Source organism: Aulostomus chinensis, chromosome 21 (genome assembly GCF_037954235.1).
Source record: "Aulostomus chinensis isolate RoL2024-O1b breed Wild chromosome 21, RoL_Achi_v1.0, whole genome shotgun sequence".
NCBI lineage: Eukaryota > Metazoa > Chordata > Actinopteri > Syngnathiformes > Aulostomidae > Aulostomus > Aulostomus chinensis.
The window spans coordinates 18850873-18866498 of NC_141340.1; the positions used below are offsets into that span (position 1 = coordinate 18850873).

Here is a 15626-nt window from a genome sequence, read left to right on the forward strand (position 1 = left end):
AATAATCAAGTCAGGGCTTGAATACAACAAGACACATCTGAGTGTCTCCCACCTGAACTGCCTGTAGATGCTATTGAATGCCAAAGCAGCTCCCAGTCTTTTGAAGCCATTGGGGTGGAGGGCCAAACTGTAGATACGCTTGAACAGTGACTTCATGTTGGTGGGGCTCCACTCTTGCTGCTTGGGGGTGGTTTGTTTGATCGACCACTTGACGAACTCCTCAACGCAGCGGCCACAGAAGTCTCTGAGGGTGCTATCCATGGGGTCCACGACACCATCCTGAGGAGACAAATGAGTTTAGTTTGTTTAGTTTTATTTCTTGAAAAGGAGAGGGTGAAATTGAACAGGAATTATTCACAAGGAATAAAAAGACGTGTGCACCCGCAGAGATAAAATTTCCATCCGTAGTCCTTTCACACGACAACATACAAATACCAAGCATATTAAACAATGCACATAAAAACCCATTCAAAAGGAGCAGCACTGCACCACTAAAAAAAATGTAAAATACATCCACCATAAAGCACAAAATTCAATGAACAAAGATAGGAAAGGAAACTGCCGTCACTTAACTCCAGTTACACCACGCACACTTCAAAAGGAAAAGAAGAATCATTTCAATCAAAGGTCGTTTCTTGGCGAAATATTCACGCGTCATTAATTTCTGTTTTCTGTAAATGCTGTTTCTTGGAAGTTTTCGTTAGTTTCTGTGCAAAATTCAAGCCATATTAAAATGTTTGTTCTGTAAAAAAGGGGGCAGTAAAGCATTCTGGATTAAAATGACTGATATTTGAACTCAATAATAAAAGCAATGAAGCGCTCCCATCAGAAGGCCGCACTTGAGCCATCAGCAAGGGCGCACGCTACTGTCTGTGTTACATGGAGCAAAACGGGCAATTCTAAAAGAACAAGGGCCAAAATTCCCTTTATTTCCCTTTAGATCTTCCTGTTATTATGATCCATTTCCACAGAGGAGTTCATTTAAGCAGGGGGTTCAACCATTTCTATATCACGTTGGCAAGGTCACCAAAGATGATTGTTAATTGTTCTTAAAAATGTATAAATCTTATTAATTCAAATTAATAGTAAAAATGGGGCACCACTGGGAAATCTGGACCAATAACCAAATATTAAATGTAGTCTCAAAGCCGGTGAGCGAGAAATTATCAAGATGTTGGCTGCACTTTTAAATTTGGCTTGAAAGATTGTACTATTTTACGTTGGGGAAAAAAGCAGAAGTAGCGACAGTTGAAATGTTGGTTGCATTTGCTGGACTTGTATTGAAAATGCATTGAAAACAAGAGCAGAGAAGATTAACCTCCTGTTATTTCAACCTGAAGTGTTGGTTGCACTTCATACAAATGACACGTGAATGCATTTGCCATTAATTGTTGTTTATTTGTTGGTTGCTTACATCTGTAGGCGTGAGCCCCAAAGGGGTGAAGACCCTATTGTATCTGTTCCGTTTATTTCTTCTTTCCTTCCTCCCCTCCTGTGCCCTGTCAGTTTGATGATGATTTTATGTAGTGTTTTATTTTAATTTTTACATTTTATCACATTTTTCACCAGACCAGATGTGCGAGCCAAATTTGTTGAGGTTTTTTTTTTTGAGCATGTTTGGGGGTCAAATTGAGGTCTGAAGCGGCTGAATAATGAAGAATGAAAGAAAGAAACGGAAGAGACACAATAGGGTCTTCGCCCCCTTTGGGGCTCAGGCCCTAATTCCAGTTGCTGACTGCCTCGTTAAGCACGTCACAGAACATGGACATGAATGTATCACTTACCAGAATGGCCTCGAGACAAGCAACTGTATCCTGGCTCTCAAACTTCTTGTTGTTTGTGAACCAATGAATCAACTGCATGACCAATGGTTCAAATAGCTGTCTGGTTACCTGTCAAAAACAGAAAATGTTATGTTTATCCTCAGAGATTATATATTATTTCTTTCTTTATTTTATTAAGGGTGTTATGAACTTTCACGTCACGAAATTTTGCGAAATAAAAATGACCAAAGACGCACAAAATCAATATCATTGTAAAAAAAAAAAACTATGCAAAGCGGCGCTGTGCACCATGAACACTGATGATTTTTGATTTTTGCCTACTGTATTCACATATTACAAGAAGAAGGAGAACACTGTACTGCTGATGGACAAGAACCATGTTTCCCAAAAAAGTTCCCATGATCCTTTAAGAACTTGCGAAGGCTGGTGAGGGATTGTGTCTCGACGAGGGAGCGCGTACCTGATCAGCATCACAGGCCAGACGTAGCAGCACGGGAAACAGCCTCTTGTGTAGCTTGAACATGGGTGGTAAAGTATTCTCTCCTTCCACCATCTGAGCACTCTTCCCAACCATGAAGACCACCAAGCTGTGGAGCAGCTCACAAGCTGCTACCTACGCCAAAGACAGGAAGAAACTGCATCACAGTGATCACTAATTTCTATGGAAATAGTGAGTGAACGTTGTAGCTGTGAAATCATACTTTGGTTTGCCTGTCACTTGTGGACAGAGCCAGCTCACTGATCCGAGGCAAGAACGGATCAAGATAGATGATGGGCTTCATGTCCATGAATGGCACTGCAAAGCTGAGTCTTTTCTCAGGATCCCAGGCGACAAAATTCTTCATCATCTCCTCTGATGAAACCACTTTATGACAAAACAGAGGCTTCTGATCAGCAAACGCAGCTAAACATGAACAAAATGGCCAAAATCCACAAACTGTTGCGATTCCACAGGGAGACATGGCAGGACAGCTATGTGGAGCCTTACCGGTTACAAGGTTCCTGTTCAGCTTCCCTCCAAGGTGACCCAGCAACTTCACCACTCTGAGCCTCACGGTGACCAGAGGGGTGTCTTCCTGCATTTACACACAACTGATCAGTTCGGTGAGGGACGGACACTTCCTTGCTCTCACAAGTGTGAACTCCAACATTACACGCAGTTCCTGCATTGACTATCACTCAGCCTGCAGCCATTAATTTAAACAGGAAATATAAATGCAATTACTCTCCCAAGACCCCTCCGTTTGAAGGTCTTCAGACACAAGACACAACATGTCTTCATACACCTCGCCCACTCCATGACATTTACACTACTTGGTATATAGTGACTGAAGTCAAATTGTGGTAATTCAATTAAAAAAAAAAAAAAAAAAAACAGCTTATAGTGGTCGTGAAACATACAGTTTTAAAAGTGAAGACATATTTTTCACCCATTTCAAATCTTCCACAATGTCCAAGTGGCTTGGGGTTGAGTGCCAAAGTGAGTGAAGGGAAGCTTTTCAACAATTTTGAGAAGCAATCCTATGTGAGGGTGAACAAGGAAGGTTTTCGAAGGTTGGTTGACACGCTGGAGCCCGAAATAGAAATGCATCCTGATCCAAAGTCTTGGTGTTTACACAGCAGAGGTGGTGCAATTAATCTTTTTTAATAGAAGGAACTTTGAGGTCCCTCAAACCTTGTTCTTTTCTCTTTTGGAATGTTCCAAGTTAAATCATGCCAACGACACTGTTTTGCAAATACCGCGACGTTCAATGTCACACTGTCATTTAATAAATGCCTACGGTTTTCAACAGTTGTTTTTTTTAAATGCAATATATTATTATTATAAATATAATATATATTGTACCGTGGACATCATACCGATAATACTAGGTGATTTTTATATCGTGAGACCCTGTTATCGACGTGAGTAACCCTTGCTGTTTTTAGCCGCTTTTGCTAACTTCCAGGTGGTGCAGTGGTCAGCACTGTGGCCTCACAACAAGAAGGTTCCAGGTTCCAGTCCCGGCTCCAGCACAGGATCTTTCTGTGTGGAGTCTCCATGTTCTCCCTGTTCCTGTGTGGGTTCTCTCTGGTACTCCAGCTTCCTCCCACAGTCCACAGACATCAAGAGGGGACGAGGCTGATTGATACTCTAAATTGACCGTAGGTGTGACTGTGAGTGTGAATGGTTGTCTGTCTCTATGGGTTGGTCCTGTGATGGACTGGTGACCTGTCCAGGGTGAACCCCGCCTCTCACCTGAAAGCTGCTGGGGTAGGCTCCACCCCCCCAAACCTTAACAAGAATAAGCGGAAGATGGATGGATGAAATGAGCCAAAACATTTAAAAACAAAGAATACTATCAAAACTTAACAAAAACTCATGGACTTAATTGTGATTGACAATACATTGTCTTTCTTGTAAATGGAAAATGACTCGATTTATGCAGCGCCTTTCTACCTTAACACACACACACACACACACACACACACACACACACACACTGATGGTGAAGGCTGCCATGCAAGGTGCCAGCCTACTCATCAGTAGCAATTATGGCTTCGGTATCTTGCTCAAGGACACTTCGACATGGTCAGCGGGGGGTGAGGAGCTGGACCCTGAGGCGAATGCGGTCTGTCTCGTGTAAGAAAGTAGTCCTGACGCTGTGCTCAGTGTGTCCTGCTATCAAAGGTGATTCCAACAAAGGTTCCAGCTGTCTGCAGGCACTTCATGAATTTCTCCATCACCCTGGATGAGAGCACTGATATCAAAGACACCATCCCAGTATTTATTTTCATATATTTAACCTCATAATTCACTGTGTGACATCAAGTGGATCTTTTCATTTTAACCTCAGAGTTCACCAGCCTGATGCATGCAGTTGAAAACAAGTTCAAAGTCATGAACTTACTCCAGCACGATGTGTTTCATGCATGCTTCTGATTGGCTGACATGCGGCCCCTCACTGACATTATCCAAGCCAGCGTGGCTCTCTGAAGAAAAATGTTGCCCGCACCTGCTGGTGCAGGTAACGTTCCGCTCCAGTGGTACTGGGAGCTCTTAATTTCTTCTGAGATGATGCTTCGTTAAAAAGGTTAGAGAACCACTGATCTAGTGAATTACTGAAACATCCAACTTCGCTTCAGAAAATCTTAAGAATGCTGACATTCTGTCGTGCCCTCTTGAGGGTCGATTTGAACTGCTGGGTGTGGCGGATGAGCATCAGTCTCATCTGTAAAGAATGTTAAGGGTCTGTGCTGGGACCAGCACTCGTCACCTTATATTTATGTATGTGGCCTCATAGACAGGTCCAACAGATCTGTCTGTCCTTCTCCTTCCTTTTCTTTCTGTCTCTCTTTCTCCATCCCCCCTTTCCTTATCTGTATCAGTGCCTCTCCCCTATCAGTCTTTGTCTCCGCCCCCATTTTCCTGCCGTCTTCCCCCCAAACGCTCAAAGCAAACAGCAGTTCAATTGAGCCTGGGTCTCCTCGACATTCCTTCCTGCAAGATGTGCTCACTCATGGAGAATTGTTGGGTGTACATAAATGGAAAGAGTGCGGTGCTGGACCAGCTCTGCTGGTGTGTCATGAGATAACCGGCGCGACACAAATACAATCGACTTGACCCGTATGGTCATGGCTGCAGCCATAACAATAAGCAACTTATAGGGAAGCACAAATACTATTAAATGTATCACAAAATACTGCCCAGGGTGAACCCCGCCACTGGGACAGGCTCCAGCCCCCCCCCCCCCCCCCCCCCCCCCCCCCAGGATAAGTAGAAGAAAATGGATGGATGGATGGATGGATGGATGGATGGATGGATGGATGGTATCCAAAATACAGGATGATATAAAAAAAACTGAGGAGGAAACCAGAGCTGAACGATTGCTCCCAAATACTTAGGGCCGTTTTCCATATTTCCATCTTCATTACCATGATCAGCTGTTTGGACTGCTTCAGGAGCCGTGTCATCACTCGGCTGTACCCACTGTCGCTTCTTGAAGACAAAGAGGACATCACCTCCCAGCTGCTCTCACCTTTGTCGAAAGTCAACAACATGTGAATTACACGTTTTACATTTGGCTGATATCTCCAAGTTTTTGGTTTGACAAAACACACTCAAGCAGAAACAGCAACATAAACTATGAAGCTCTTACTGTCACTGGAGGTGGTTTTGAGATATCCATCCAGGAGAGGAAGAATGCTCCCGTAGCACGGCTGCATCGTCTCCAACCGGATGTGGGAAGACCAGTCCTCTAACGCATCGAGGGCTGTGTTCGCCAAAGGAACATGGCTCAGGCCTAACTTCAACGCTACCTAGATGACAGGAAGCAGATATTCAGGCCGATGTTTTATCATGCAACGCTTGTTTGAGACATTTCAGTCACATTTACTTTCATACTGCTAACACTATGATGCTGTGCTCCCACTGGGCACCCCACTACATGGACGTGTAAAATGTCCGATAGCTCTGCCTTAAATCTGTTTTCACGAGACGGTGGGGTTGGTGGTTCTGTGCTGTAGTGAGCGACATTTAAATATATTTCTAATCCTGTTTCTGATAGATGTAAAGGCCAAAATATAAAAACGCCTCAATATAATCCACTCTAGTTCAATACCTCTAAATTATACTACATGACCAACAACAAACATCAGGGTACCCTAAAACCTCTCTGACCGTGTCAAACAAAATGAAGCATTCATACAGAACTCAATATGTACACATTTTAAATGTATTTTTAAACTGTTGGGGTTTCCCCCCCCCCCCCCAACATCCAGAAACTTCAGAAGCCCCACCACCACCTAGCTGGGCTGCACTGCACCAACAGCTGTACATTTGTGTGCTATCTTTTTGTGTTAAGCTGCCAACTAATTTGTGAGGGAGCTCCACCTTAAACACTCAGGATGAACTCAGGAGCTCAAGCTTCCAAATCCTCTCTTCTATGGCGCTAGAGTCTGAGACACAAAACCTCCCCTTCCCCGGGCTCTGCACAGCTCCTTGGGGTCCACTGGACACTGCCCCAAACGCTCGGCTCGTCCAGGTGATTATGGGCTTGGATGACTGTGCATAGAGTCCCCCTTAGTTTGAGCCTGGGTCGAGATCCGAGATTGCCCCTCCACTCTGGCAACCAAATTAATAAGTGTCTTATAACAGTTACAGTCATATATCCTTCGTTATACAACCAACTTATGTGCCAAGAGTTGAATTAGCACAAGTGGACCGAGGCATTCGGAAATGCAGCCTAAACTGGCCTTTTTCATCAAAAAACTCAGATGAATGAAAATGAATTATACTTAATGCACGGACCCGGACCTGAGACATATCGTTAAAAGTAACATGGTTGAAAATGTGTTGCGTGGCAGAAAAACACAAAAGCATAATATTACAACTTACGAAGTTGAATTACCAACACAATGTGGTTAATGTCTTATTCGTGACAGAGGTCATTCTGCATGTTAAGTAGTGGTTAACGTGTAGGAGTGCTGCATGTGCTTTCTCATCTTTGGGAAAGAAGATCATTTATTGGATCAGATTACCCTGCGGACTGAGTTTAAAAACAGAAATATGACATACAAATGGTAGTGTGGTCATGGCGCCTTCATCATGGAGATAATTTTGGGCCTTGATGCTAGCTAGCTAAGCTGCACATCGACATCTGTACTACTGTTAGAACCACAGTCATTAGTACATAATTTCTTAACATGAATCACCGAGTCCCTGGGGTGTGCAAGTCCAAGCTAAAGCCCAAGCCCAAATTGAGTGAGACGTCTTAAGAGTCAAAGTCAAACGCTTGGAGGACCAAACTGAAGTCATCAAAATTAGGACTTGAGTCCAACAAGTACAAATCCTGGACTCCGGTGTATCCCTAACCCTAACCCTACAACTGAAGATCTACCAAGTCATCCTCCAGGACCCCCGGGTTCAGGCAAACTTTGCTGTGTCACAATATTCTCTCCATTCTACCACCGAACCTTCGAGGTGGTACCCCCCCCCCCCCCCCACACACACACACACACACACACCCTGCACTTGTTGAGTAATGGAGCAATTGTGGCAGTACACCGAAAGGCAAGCTCAACATGTTTCAGCCCATAACTCCCACACAGAACACTGCACTATTAAAAAATGTCTTGTCCATTCCAATCCAAGCGCTCGTGGAGCTGAAACTCTGAGAGCAAAGGCAGAGGCGTTTTGTGATGTCATACAACCCTGAGACCTGAAATTCCAATAAATTCGGAATAAACTGCCATCAGCAAGTTGCTCTGTGTATTCTCCGGCAGCTGACACTGTGCGGTAGAAACTTGTGTCATCACTGGGCTACACAGCATACAACTAGAAAAGCCTCACCAATTTCTACATCAGATTTCCTGCTCTCTGCGTGAAACATTTGAGTGCAGTCACTGTCGCAGTAAGATGATCATTCTGACAGGCTATTCAAAACATCGTCGGGGACGAGTTCAGTTGCTTCAGCTAATGGTGAAAGCTACTGAGTGCTGGGAACACTAATTTTCCATCTGGTCCTGAAATGTTACACTAGACAGAGAAGCTCTGTGTCACTTGTGGAGAAGATGCACAACTTTCAAAACTTTTCCCGCTCGTGCCATTTCACGCACTCTTTTGTCTGCACGTTCTGTCAGGTAAATGTGACACCATGTTAAGATGGGTTCATTGTGTATGAGCCCAGTAACTCAAATCTGCCCCTTTAGCTGCGCATTCACCAACCATTAACTGGCTGAATGACCCTCACGGAATAAACCTCATGATTTGATGTTTTCTCTCCACATTGACGGCACCTTAGATTCAGACAAGAGACACCCTCTACAGCAGCCCGACCTCATTTGCCTTTCCAGAGTTCACTGGTGGGGGCACCTTTGTAAAACTGGCTAAGTGGCATCAATGGAAATAATGGAGATAAAAATCCTCAAGCACGGCCTTGTTTTTCTTCAAGATGCTCAGAAAGAAATTGCATGTCAAAATTTCTGTGTCCTGCGCATTGCCATGTTTTCAGGTCCTTTGAGAGGTGTCATCAAAGAGACACCCACCTCTCTGATAATTGTAACGCAGGACAAGAAGCCTGCTGACACGTCGAGGATGGACGCCACTGTCTCTTTGTAAAATCAGTTCATGAAAGATTATGAACTTGTGATTCACGTCCCCATCACTGAAGACCCCCGGACCAAGACCTCAAGACATCCAGAAAATATCTGGATGTCTTTACAATTTTTTTAAGATTCAGATTTCACTTTATTGTCAGAGGTTCTCAAATTGGTCTCGCATCCCATGGCGTCCAAGCTTTCACAAATAACAGACATAAAACAAAGGAGACAAAACAGTAAAACACGACAAATATCAAAACATATATTACATCTCAAAGTGGCTGTGTATCTTCCATTTGATGGCAGAAGCAGATATTCTTCAAATTAATTATGTCTATATACAGGTTCAGATGGAATATTACTTGCCAAAGACAATTTTTGTTTAATATATGCTGCACTCAAGTGTTTGACCAACAGTCCTTGAACAGACCTACAATCGTCTAGCTGGCTGAGTTTGAAGTTTCACAGAAAGACAACTATAACAAGCACTTGTTCCATATTGCTTAAAAATCTGTATTCTAGACTGAGAAAATCCAACAGGATCTACCTACTGTACCTACAGCAAAACACAAGTGGTACAGCGACAAAGTACAGGTTTTGAAATGGACCCGTTTTCATGCTACCTTAACAGAGAAAGTGATAAAAATATCAACAAAATCCTAGTGTTAAAGCAAACTGGATCTGCCCAAGAGGTATTGGGTGCTTCTTTTGCCAATGCTTCAGCCCTCCACCACGGTGCCTGTAATCTGGCTGTGTACTCCTGCTAACACACACCGTGCTAGGAAAACGTAAAATCCTCATAGGTAACAAAAGAAGGACTCACCTCAAGAGCAGGACAGTACACCTTGATGTCCAGAGCGACTATGCTGTGGTGCAGCGAGAGGACAAACGTCAAGCAGGATGCCAGCAGCTCATCCTTGTACTGCTTCATTCTCACACACACCTGGTCAGAAAGCACGAGTCGACAGCGATGACTTGTTTATTCATAACGCTCAGAAATGTGCATTTAAAAAAGGTGGTTACCTCTCTTCCAAACTTTGAAAAGAGTGAAAAACAAGCACTTTTCACAGGGTCGCTCTGCGGGGTAGGTGAACCTCTCAGGCCAACTCCCTGCATTGAAGCAGTTAGTCAATATTGTGCTGTATATCCAACAGAAAGAGTGGACTGCCTTTCCTCCTTTGGAATTATTGTACAACTAGCATATAACCATCGGTAACATCCTTATTGTTCATGGTGATTTTACCTGGTAGTATTTGATTCTCTTGGCAATTTTCATGGTGACAGAGAGCAGTTTGTAAAAGCCACTGACAAGTGGATTTTGTATGGAATGGAGGATAAGTTCATGGCTTAGGGGGTACATCCAAGACTCAAAATACTCCACATGGTTGTTCAGCAACAACTCACTGCGGAGGCAGAAAAGAGAAAAGCACCTCAGTTGTGTTAAAGTAGGGCAATGCTTTAAATGATCTGTCAAATTTCCAAAATACAGTCTGTATTATACATCCTCAATGCAACAGGCAAGTAACAACACCTCATAAGGCCTTCTGGCAGGCAAATCGTAAGGATCCTTATGTTAACAAATCGATGAAAGTGACGACATGTCTGACTTGAGACCTGCATCAACAAGCCTGCCCCTCCCCCCTTGGAGGAGTCCAAGCAGTTCTGTTCATGTTCTGCCAGCTGTGTGTTTGGGTTGTGTCACCTTTACCTGCAGAATTCAACCAAATTGATGAAGGCAGTGAAATCTTTGATCTTATTGGGCAAAAGATGAGCCATGGGATCGGAGGAGGGCAGGACATGGGCCACATCATCTGGAGCCTGACGGATCAGGAGGCATGAAAAAGAATTGAACAAAAAGAAAGGCAGTTCAAAGCCCTTTAAGTCCAACGTTTAGACGAGGGCTGAGGAATTAATCGATTGCCAATTGAAATTGGCGATTTGAAACAACACAATCAGCCTCTCACAAAGGCTGCAATTAATCTAGGTGGCTAATGACACAGCACAGCGTGTTTGACTGGGGGTTTAATCACTGAGTCAGTGTGGTAGTCTGGTTGTAGAAGTGACCCAATGAAACAATGTGCCCACCAACACTCTTGTTGTTGTTGCTACTTCTACTACGACCACTACTACTACTACTACTGCTATGCCATGCCAAATGCCATTTCCTTGCTTCATGGGACCATCATTTTAATAAAGCAAGGAATCTGTTGCTCTATGTCATTTTTGATAAACCAGCTCCTAATTATCCGTGCTGCTCCGTGCAGCCAGCAATGGGGGTCAGAGCCTTGGGGACTCTGCTACCTGGCTACAGCGTGCAGGGAGAGAGCAGAGATGAGACTAATTTGAGTCTGAAAAAAATACCACATTCAGCACATTCAGCTGCATCAACTACCGGTACTTCGGAGGGGTTCTGGAACATTGTTGAGCGTAGGTCACCCGCATTTTGAAAGCAACCGTGACCCACCTTACATGTAGTTACACAGATACAGTTGTGGTCAAAATGATTTGCCCCCTATGACATTTTTAGGTTTTGTTGAAAAATTTCCCAAGTGCTGTTGATGCTAACAAAGCAGGAGAAGGATATACAAAGTTATCACAGCGTTTCCAAGCGTCAAGGCGTGGAGTGACAAGTATCATCAAGGAATTCAAAGAGAGAGCCGCACAGTACAGAACGAGTCTGGCAGAGGCGGGAAGCACAAGCTTTCAAAGACTCTGGAAAGAAAACTAGCGAGAGATGCGTCTAAAGACCCTGCCTAGAACAACTACCGAAACACTAGTTTATGACTTAGTCAAGTCAGGAACTGTAGTGTCAAACATACAGTCACTACAGCCCTGTACAGAAACTGACTGCCAGGATGCAGGCCAAGAAAAACTCTACTTCTACAGAAGAGACACCTTCAAGCCAGACTGACAGCACAATCTGGAGAAAGATTATGCATACTTGAGGCGTGTTCTTTAGTCAGATGAGACTAATCTATGTTTGGAGAAAGAAGGGAGAGGCGTGTAGCCCAAAGAACACCGACCCCACAGTTAAACACAGTGGTGGGAGTATCATGCCGTGGGGATGCTTCAGTGCGTCTGGAACTGGGAATCTCGTCAAGGTTGAAGGAATCATGAGGAAATAAGGAAATGTGAAGATTTTGAAAGAAAATCTCAAGCAGTCAGCACTAAAACTGGGTCTGAGTCGTCGCTTTGTCTTACAAATATGAAAACGACCCCAGACATACGAAAACCAGAGGGAATGTTACTGACTGGCCTGCACAAAGCCCTGACTTGAACCCTGCTGAAAATCTGTGGGGTGAACTGAAGACCAGGGTCCATGCGACAGAAGGAGACCATCACATCTGGAGGAACTTGATGGATTTGCCAAAGAAGAATGGGCTGAGATTCCCTACAAATGACTGCATGCTGCTATCCAGCAAAAAGGATACACGATTCAAATCAAACTGCATTTACATTATCTTTCAGGGAAATTGCAATTTGATTTTTAGCATCAGGGGGCCTAATAATTTTGACCCTGGTCGTTTTTGTGAAATAATTTTGTTTCTTTGTGCAAATTAAAATAATGCAAGTATCCAAAATAAAACAGAGATGTTTGGAAAAGTTGTGTTAAAAATTCAATGATCTTTTTAACAGCACTTGGGAAATTTTTGAAAAAAAGCCTAAAGGGGGCTGATAATTTTGACCTCAACTGTAGTGAACTGAGTAAATTGTTTTTGTGTCACATGCACTGAGAACATAGCAAATATTCAGTTCAGATCCAAAAAGGAAGACAGTTCAAGAGCCTAATATGGTCGATGCGTGCCATGTAGAAGTGAGGCTGACTCTCATCCCTGTCTTTTATAAATTGAAAAAGGCTTGTGACAATAATGAGGACGAACTCACAAATCTGACTCCATTTTTTCTATGTTCTCCTACATTCTACCTGTTTATATTTGTACGTTTTTTTGCTCTTATTTTTACTTCAACAAAGAAAGTGGTGATCACTTTCAGAAGTCTTACTCTTAATTTCTAATCCTTGGTTCAGGATATGGAGGTATTCGTCTCATGGTATCACATGGTAACGCTCCCATCATCTTTTAAAACTGGAAAGAAAAACAACCTGCGAATCAAATCGCATTCGCAACATCCTTCAGAAAAACTGCAACTTGATTTTTTTCTCCAATTGTTTAGCCCGAATGTAGACTGGTGCTGCCAAGTATAATTAACTGTAACAGGGATATAATCATGGCGGGACTAGATGGTATGCGAGGTATGTTTTGTTTTCCTTCAACCTCACCTCCTCTCGAGGCACAAATTTCTGCACGGACAGGTCCAGTTTCTCCATAATTCGGAGCATTGATTTCATCAACTCGTCATAAAGAAGACGACTCAAAGATCCAAGAATGGCATTCTGACTTGCAAAGGCATCGTCCAGAAATCCAGAGTCCTGCAGAGATGAAAATATAACATATATATATATAATAATATATAATACATATATATAACAATATATAATTGTCCTTTAACTGTTAAACTGAAATGAACATATTGATCTCTCCATTCTTCAGCATCATTAAGCGGCATTTTTAGCTTCACGTTCCAGTGTGATGGTGCACTGATTTGTGATAAGAAGAGCGGCAGCTCTAAAATTCTTCCTGCGGTACCGAACGAAGACAAAGTACATGACTTGAGTGCTTCTCACATTCCGCTCTGCTCTTTCCTAACATCACTCTATAGAGCCGTGGGACTCTAGCTGAAGCTTTGTTGTAAAAAACAAAACTACCATTGTGATGGGTCGACCTCCAATCAGAAACATAACTACAATCCATGTTAAGTCACATAGAAAATCAGTGCCTCATTTGAACAATTTTGTAGTTACAAGAAATACATTTTCTGTTCAGAAGAGCATCCAATCATGTCACTGATTTTTGCCTCACATTGTAATCATTCCTCTTTACTTGTGATAGATACTGTACATGTGGTCCACTAGTTGATCCTGCTTTAACAAGAAGCTGCAGTTGCACTGTGGCGTCTGTGGGCATGTGTTTTGTTAAGTAATCAATAAATCAGTAGGATTGTGGAGCAGCAGTTTTATGATTGCCTCAGAGCATCGGGTAAAAGGCAGTATGTGGCTGTTTCTTGTTGCTAAGGGTGACGGTGACAAGAACAGCCGTTTGGACTCAAGGTGGAGGCGTTCTATCTTTTTTTTAGACTTCGTTTGTTAATTAGTTGGACTACGCCACCAAAATGTTTCATTTCACATCTGATTGATTTCCCTTGTTGGATATATGGACCTTTGGCCTTGGAAAGTGCGAGTCAAATACTTTATATCCCGCAGGAGTGGTGAAGGAAGTTTTTCGGTTGCCGCAACAGCATAAACATATCTAGGGATATATGCATATATATTCTTAGATGTATGTCTGTACCTTATTATAGCTAACATGGTAAAGGTTAAGATTTAGGCTAAGAATTCCAAATCTTTGTCAGCAGAGTCAAATCACTGGAGCACCATTTGTATGTCACGAACCACCAACTTACCCTGAAGACACCACCTTACCGGCTGCTCAATAACCACCTAAAGACACCGTTCCTGCTGTTTTCTGTATATTCTGTAAAGTACAAGATTTCGCACACTGCTCTCGTCGTCAACAAAGTGCACACGCCAATTCTGATAATCTGCCAAAGTCGGATCAAATGATCGGGGGATGGAGGGGACAATCGTGTACATGGAGTTTATTGTATCTAAATATGACAACAAACTGTTTTTCACTGTTTAAATGTATGCATCCACAAGTAGGTCACATACCAGAGACAAACCTACTTTCAAAAATTTCCCCACACACTTCCCAACTCTACCTTCAGCCTATCACAGCCTAGCAGGCCTTTGTATAGAGCGAGGTATTTTTGACTGGAAGGAACTTTCCACTTCCCAACACGGACTTGGGACGACTCAGAGGAATCTATTCCAGCGTCTTTGTCCTGAGAAGAAGATGAACGTAAATTGCGGCATCGTTTGTATTGTAACAAGATAAAACACATGGCTTTAGGTGTATGTGGGTTCCATCGTGAAAAACAAAACAAAAACAAACAAAAAAACCTCACCTCAGAGTGCAGGATGGGTTTTGAACAGACACGAATCAAGCCTTGGTGAACTGGAAATGAAGCAAAAATGTGTCTGTTTGAAAAAGCTCTAAATGGAAAGTTTGGTATTTTTTAGCACAAGACTTTATGATGTTGATAATAATAATAATCATGATTTTAAAATGTGACTTGAAATAAGCTCTATTACTGTCTTTCAGAGGCATTTTACTGCGACACTGCCCATCAAAAATATTTACAACTCCTGAAATAAGATCCTAAATTCAGCGCTACATTTTTCCACCTCCTGGTGAAGGTAACATTTGGAGCTCTTCATTTCTTCTGAGGTGAAACTTGGTTAAATCCTTTGAAGACCACTGATCTAGTGTATTACTGAACAACCAACATCACACCAGAAAATCTTTAGAATGCTGCCATTCTCATCTGTAAATCATGAGTTCTGGGGGCCATTTACCACGTAGCCTGTCCTCACCGTTAACGGTCCATGCTTGGACCAATGCTCTTCGCTTTATATCCGCTTCCATTCAGTCAGTGGACAAAAATGGACAAGTATAACAAATCTGTCAGTCATTCTGTTTCCCCTTTCTTTCTGTCTCTCACAACATTTTTGAAAATATCTACATCTACATCTATATCTATATATCTATACACACACACACACGCTTCTGTTCCTGTAGTGGC

General features: G+C 42.7%; 1 protein-coding gene across 4 annotated transcripts in view; it reads right to left on the reverse strand.

Annotated features, from left to right (window-relative positions):
• Positions 1 to 15626, reverse strand: part of prkdc (protein kinase, DNA-activated, catalytic subunit) — a 65239-nt gene that overhangs the window by 41709 nt on the left and 7904 nt on the right. For 3 of the 4 annotated variants that reach the window (XM_086190882.1, XM_086190883.1, XM_086190880.1), the window contains exons 14-27: positions 14949 to 14998; positions 14703 to 14825; positions 13144 to 13293; positions 10573 to 10682; positions 10108 to 10267; positions 9888 to 9974; positions 9688 to 9807; positions 5924 to 6083; positions 5700 to 5803; positions 2773 to 2860; positions 2486 to 2649; positions 2245 to 2397; positions 1785 to 1892; positions 53 to 279 (exon numbers count right to left, since the gene is read on the reverse strand). In XM_086190882.1, the coding sequence (XP_086047008.1) occupies positions 53 to 279; positions 1785 to 1892; positions 2245 to 2397; positions 2486 to 2649; positions 2773 to 2860; positions 5700 to 5803; positions 5924 to 6083; positions 9688 to 9807; positions 9888 to 9974; positions 10108 to 10267; positions 10573 to 10682; positions 13144 to 13293; positions 14703 to 14825; positions 14949 to 14998 (1804 nt within the window). Of the gene's footprint in view, positions 1 to 52; positions 280 to 1784; positions 1893 to 2244; positions 2398 to 2485; positions 2650 to 2772; positions 2861 to 5699; positions 5804 to 5923; positions 6084 to 9683; positions 9808 to 9887; positions 9975 to 10107; positions 10268 to 10572; positions 10683 to 13143; positions 13294 to 14702; positions 14826 to 14948; positions 14999 to 15626 lie in introns of all 4 variants that reach the window. The other variant, XM_086190881.1, reaches the window with a different exon arrangement.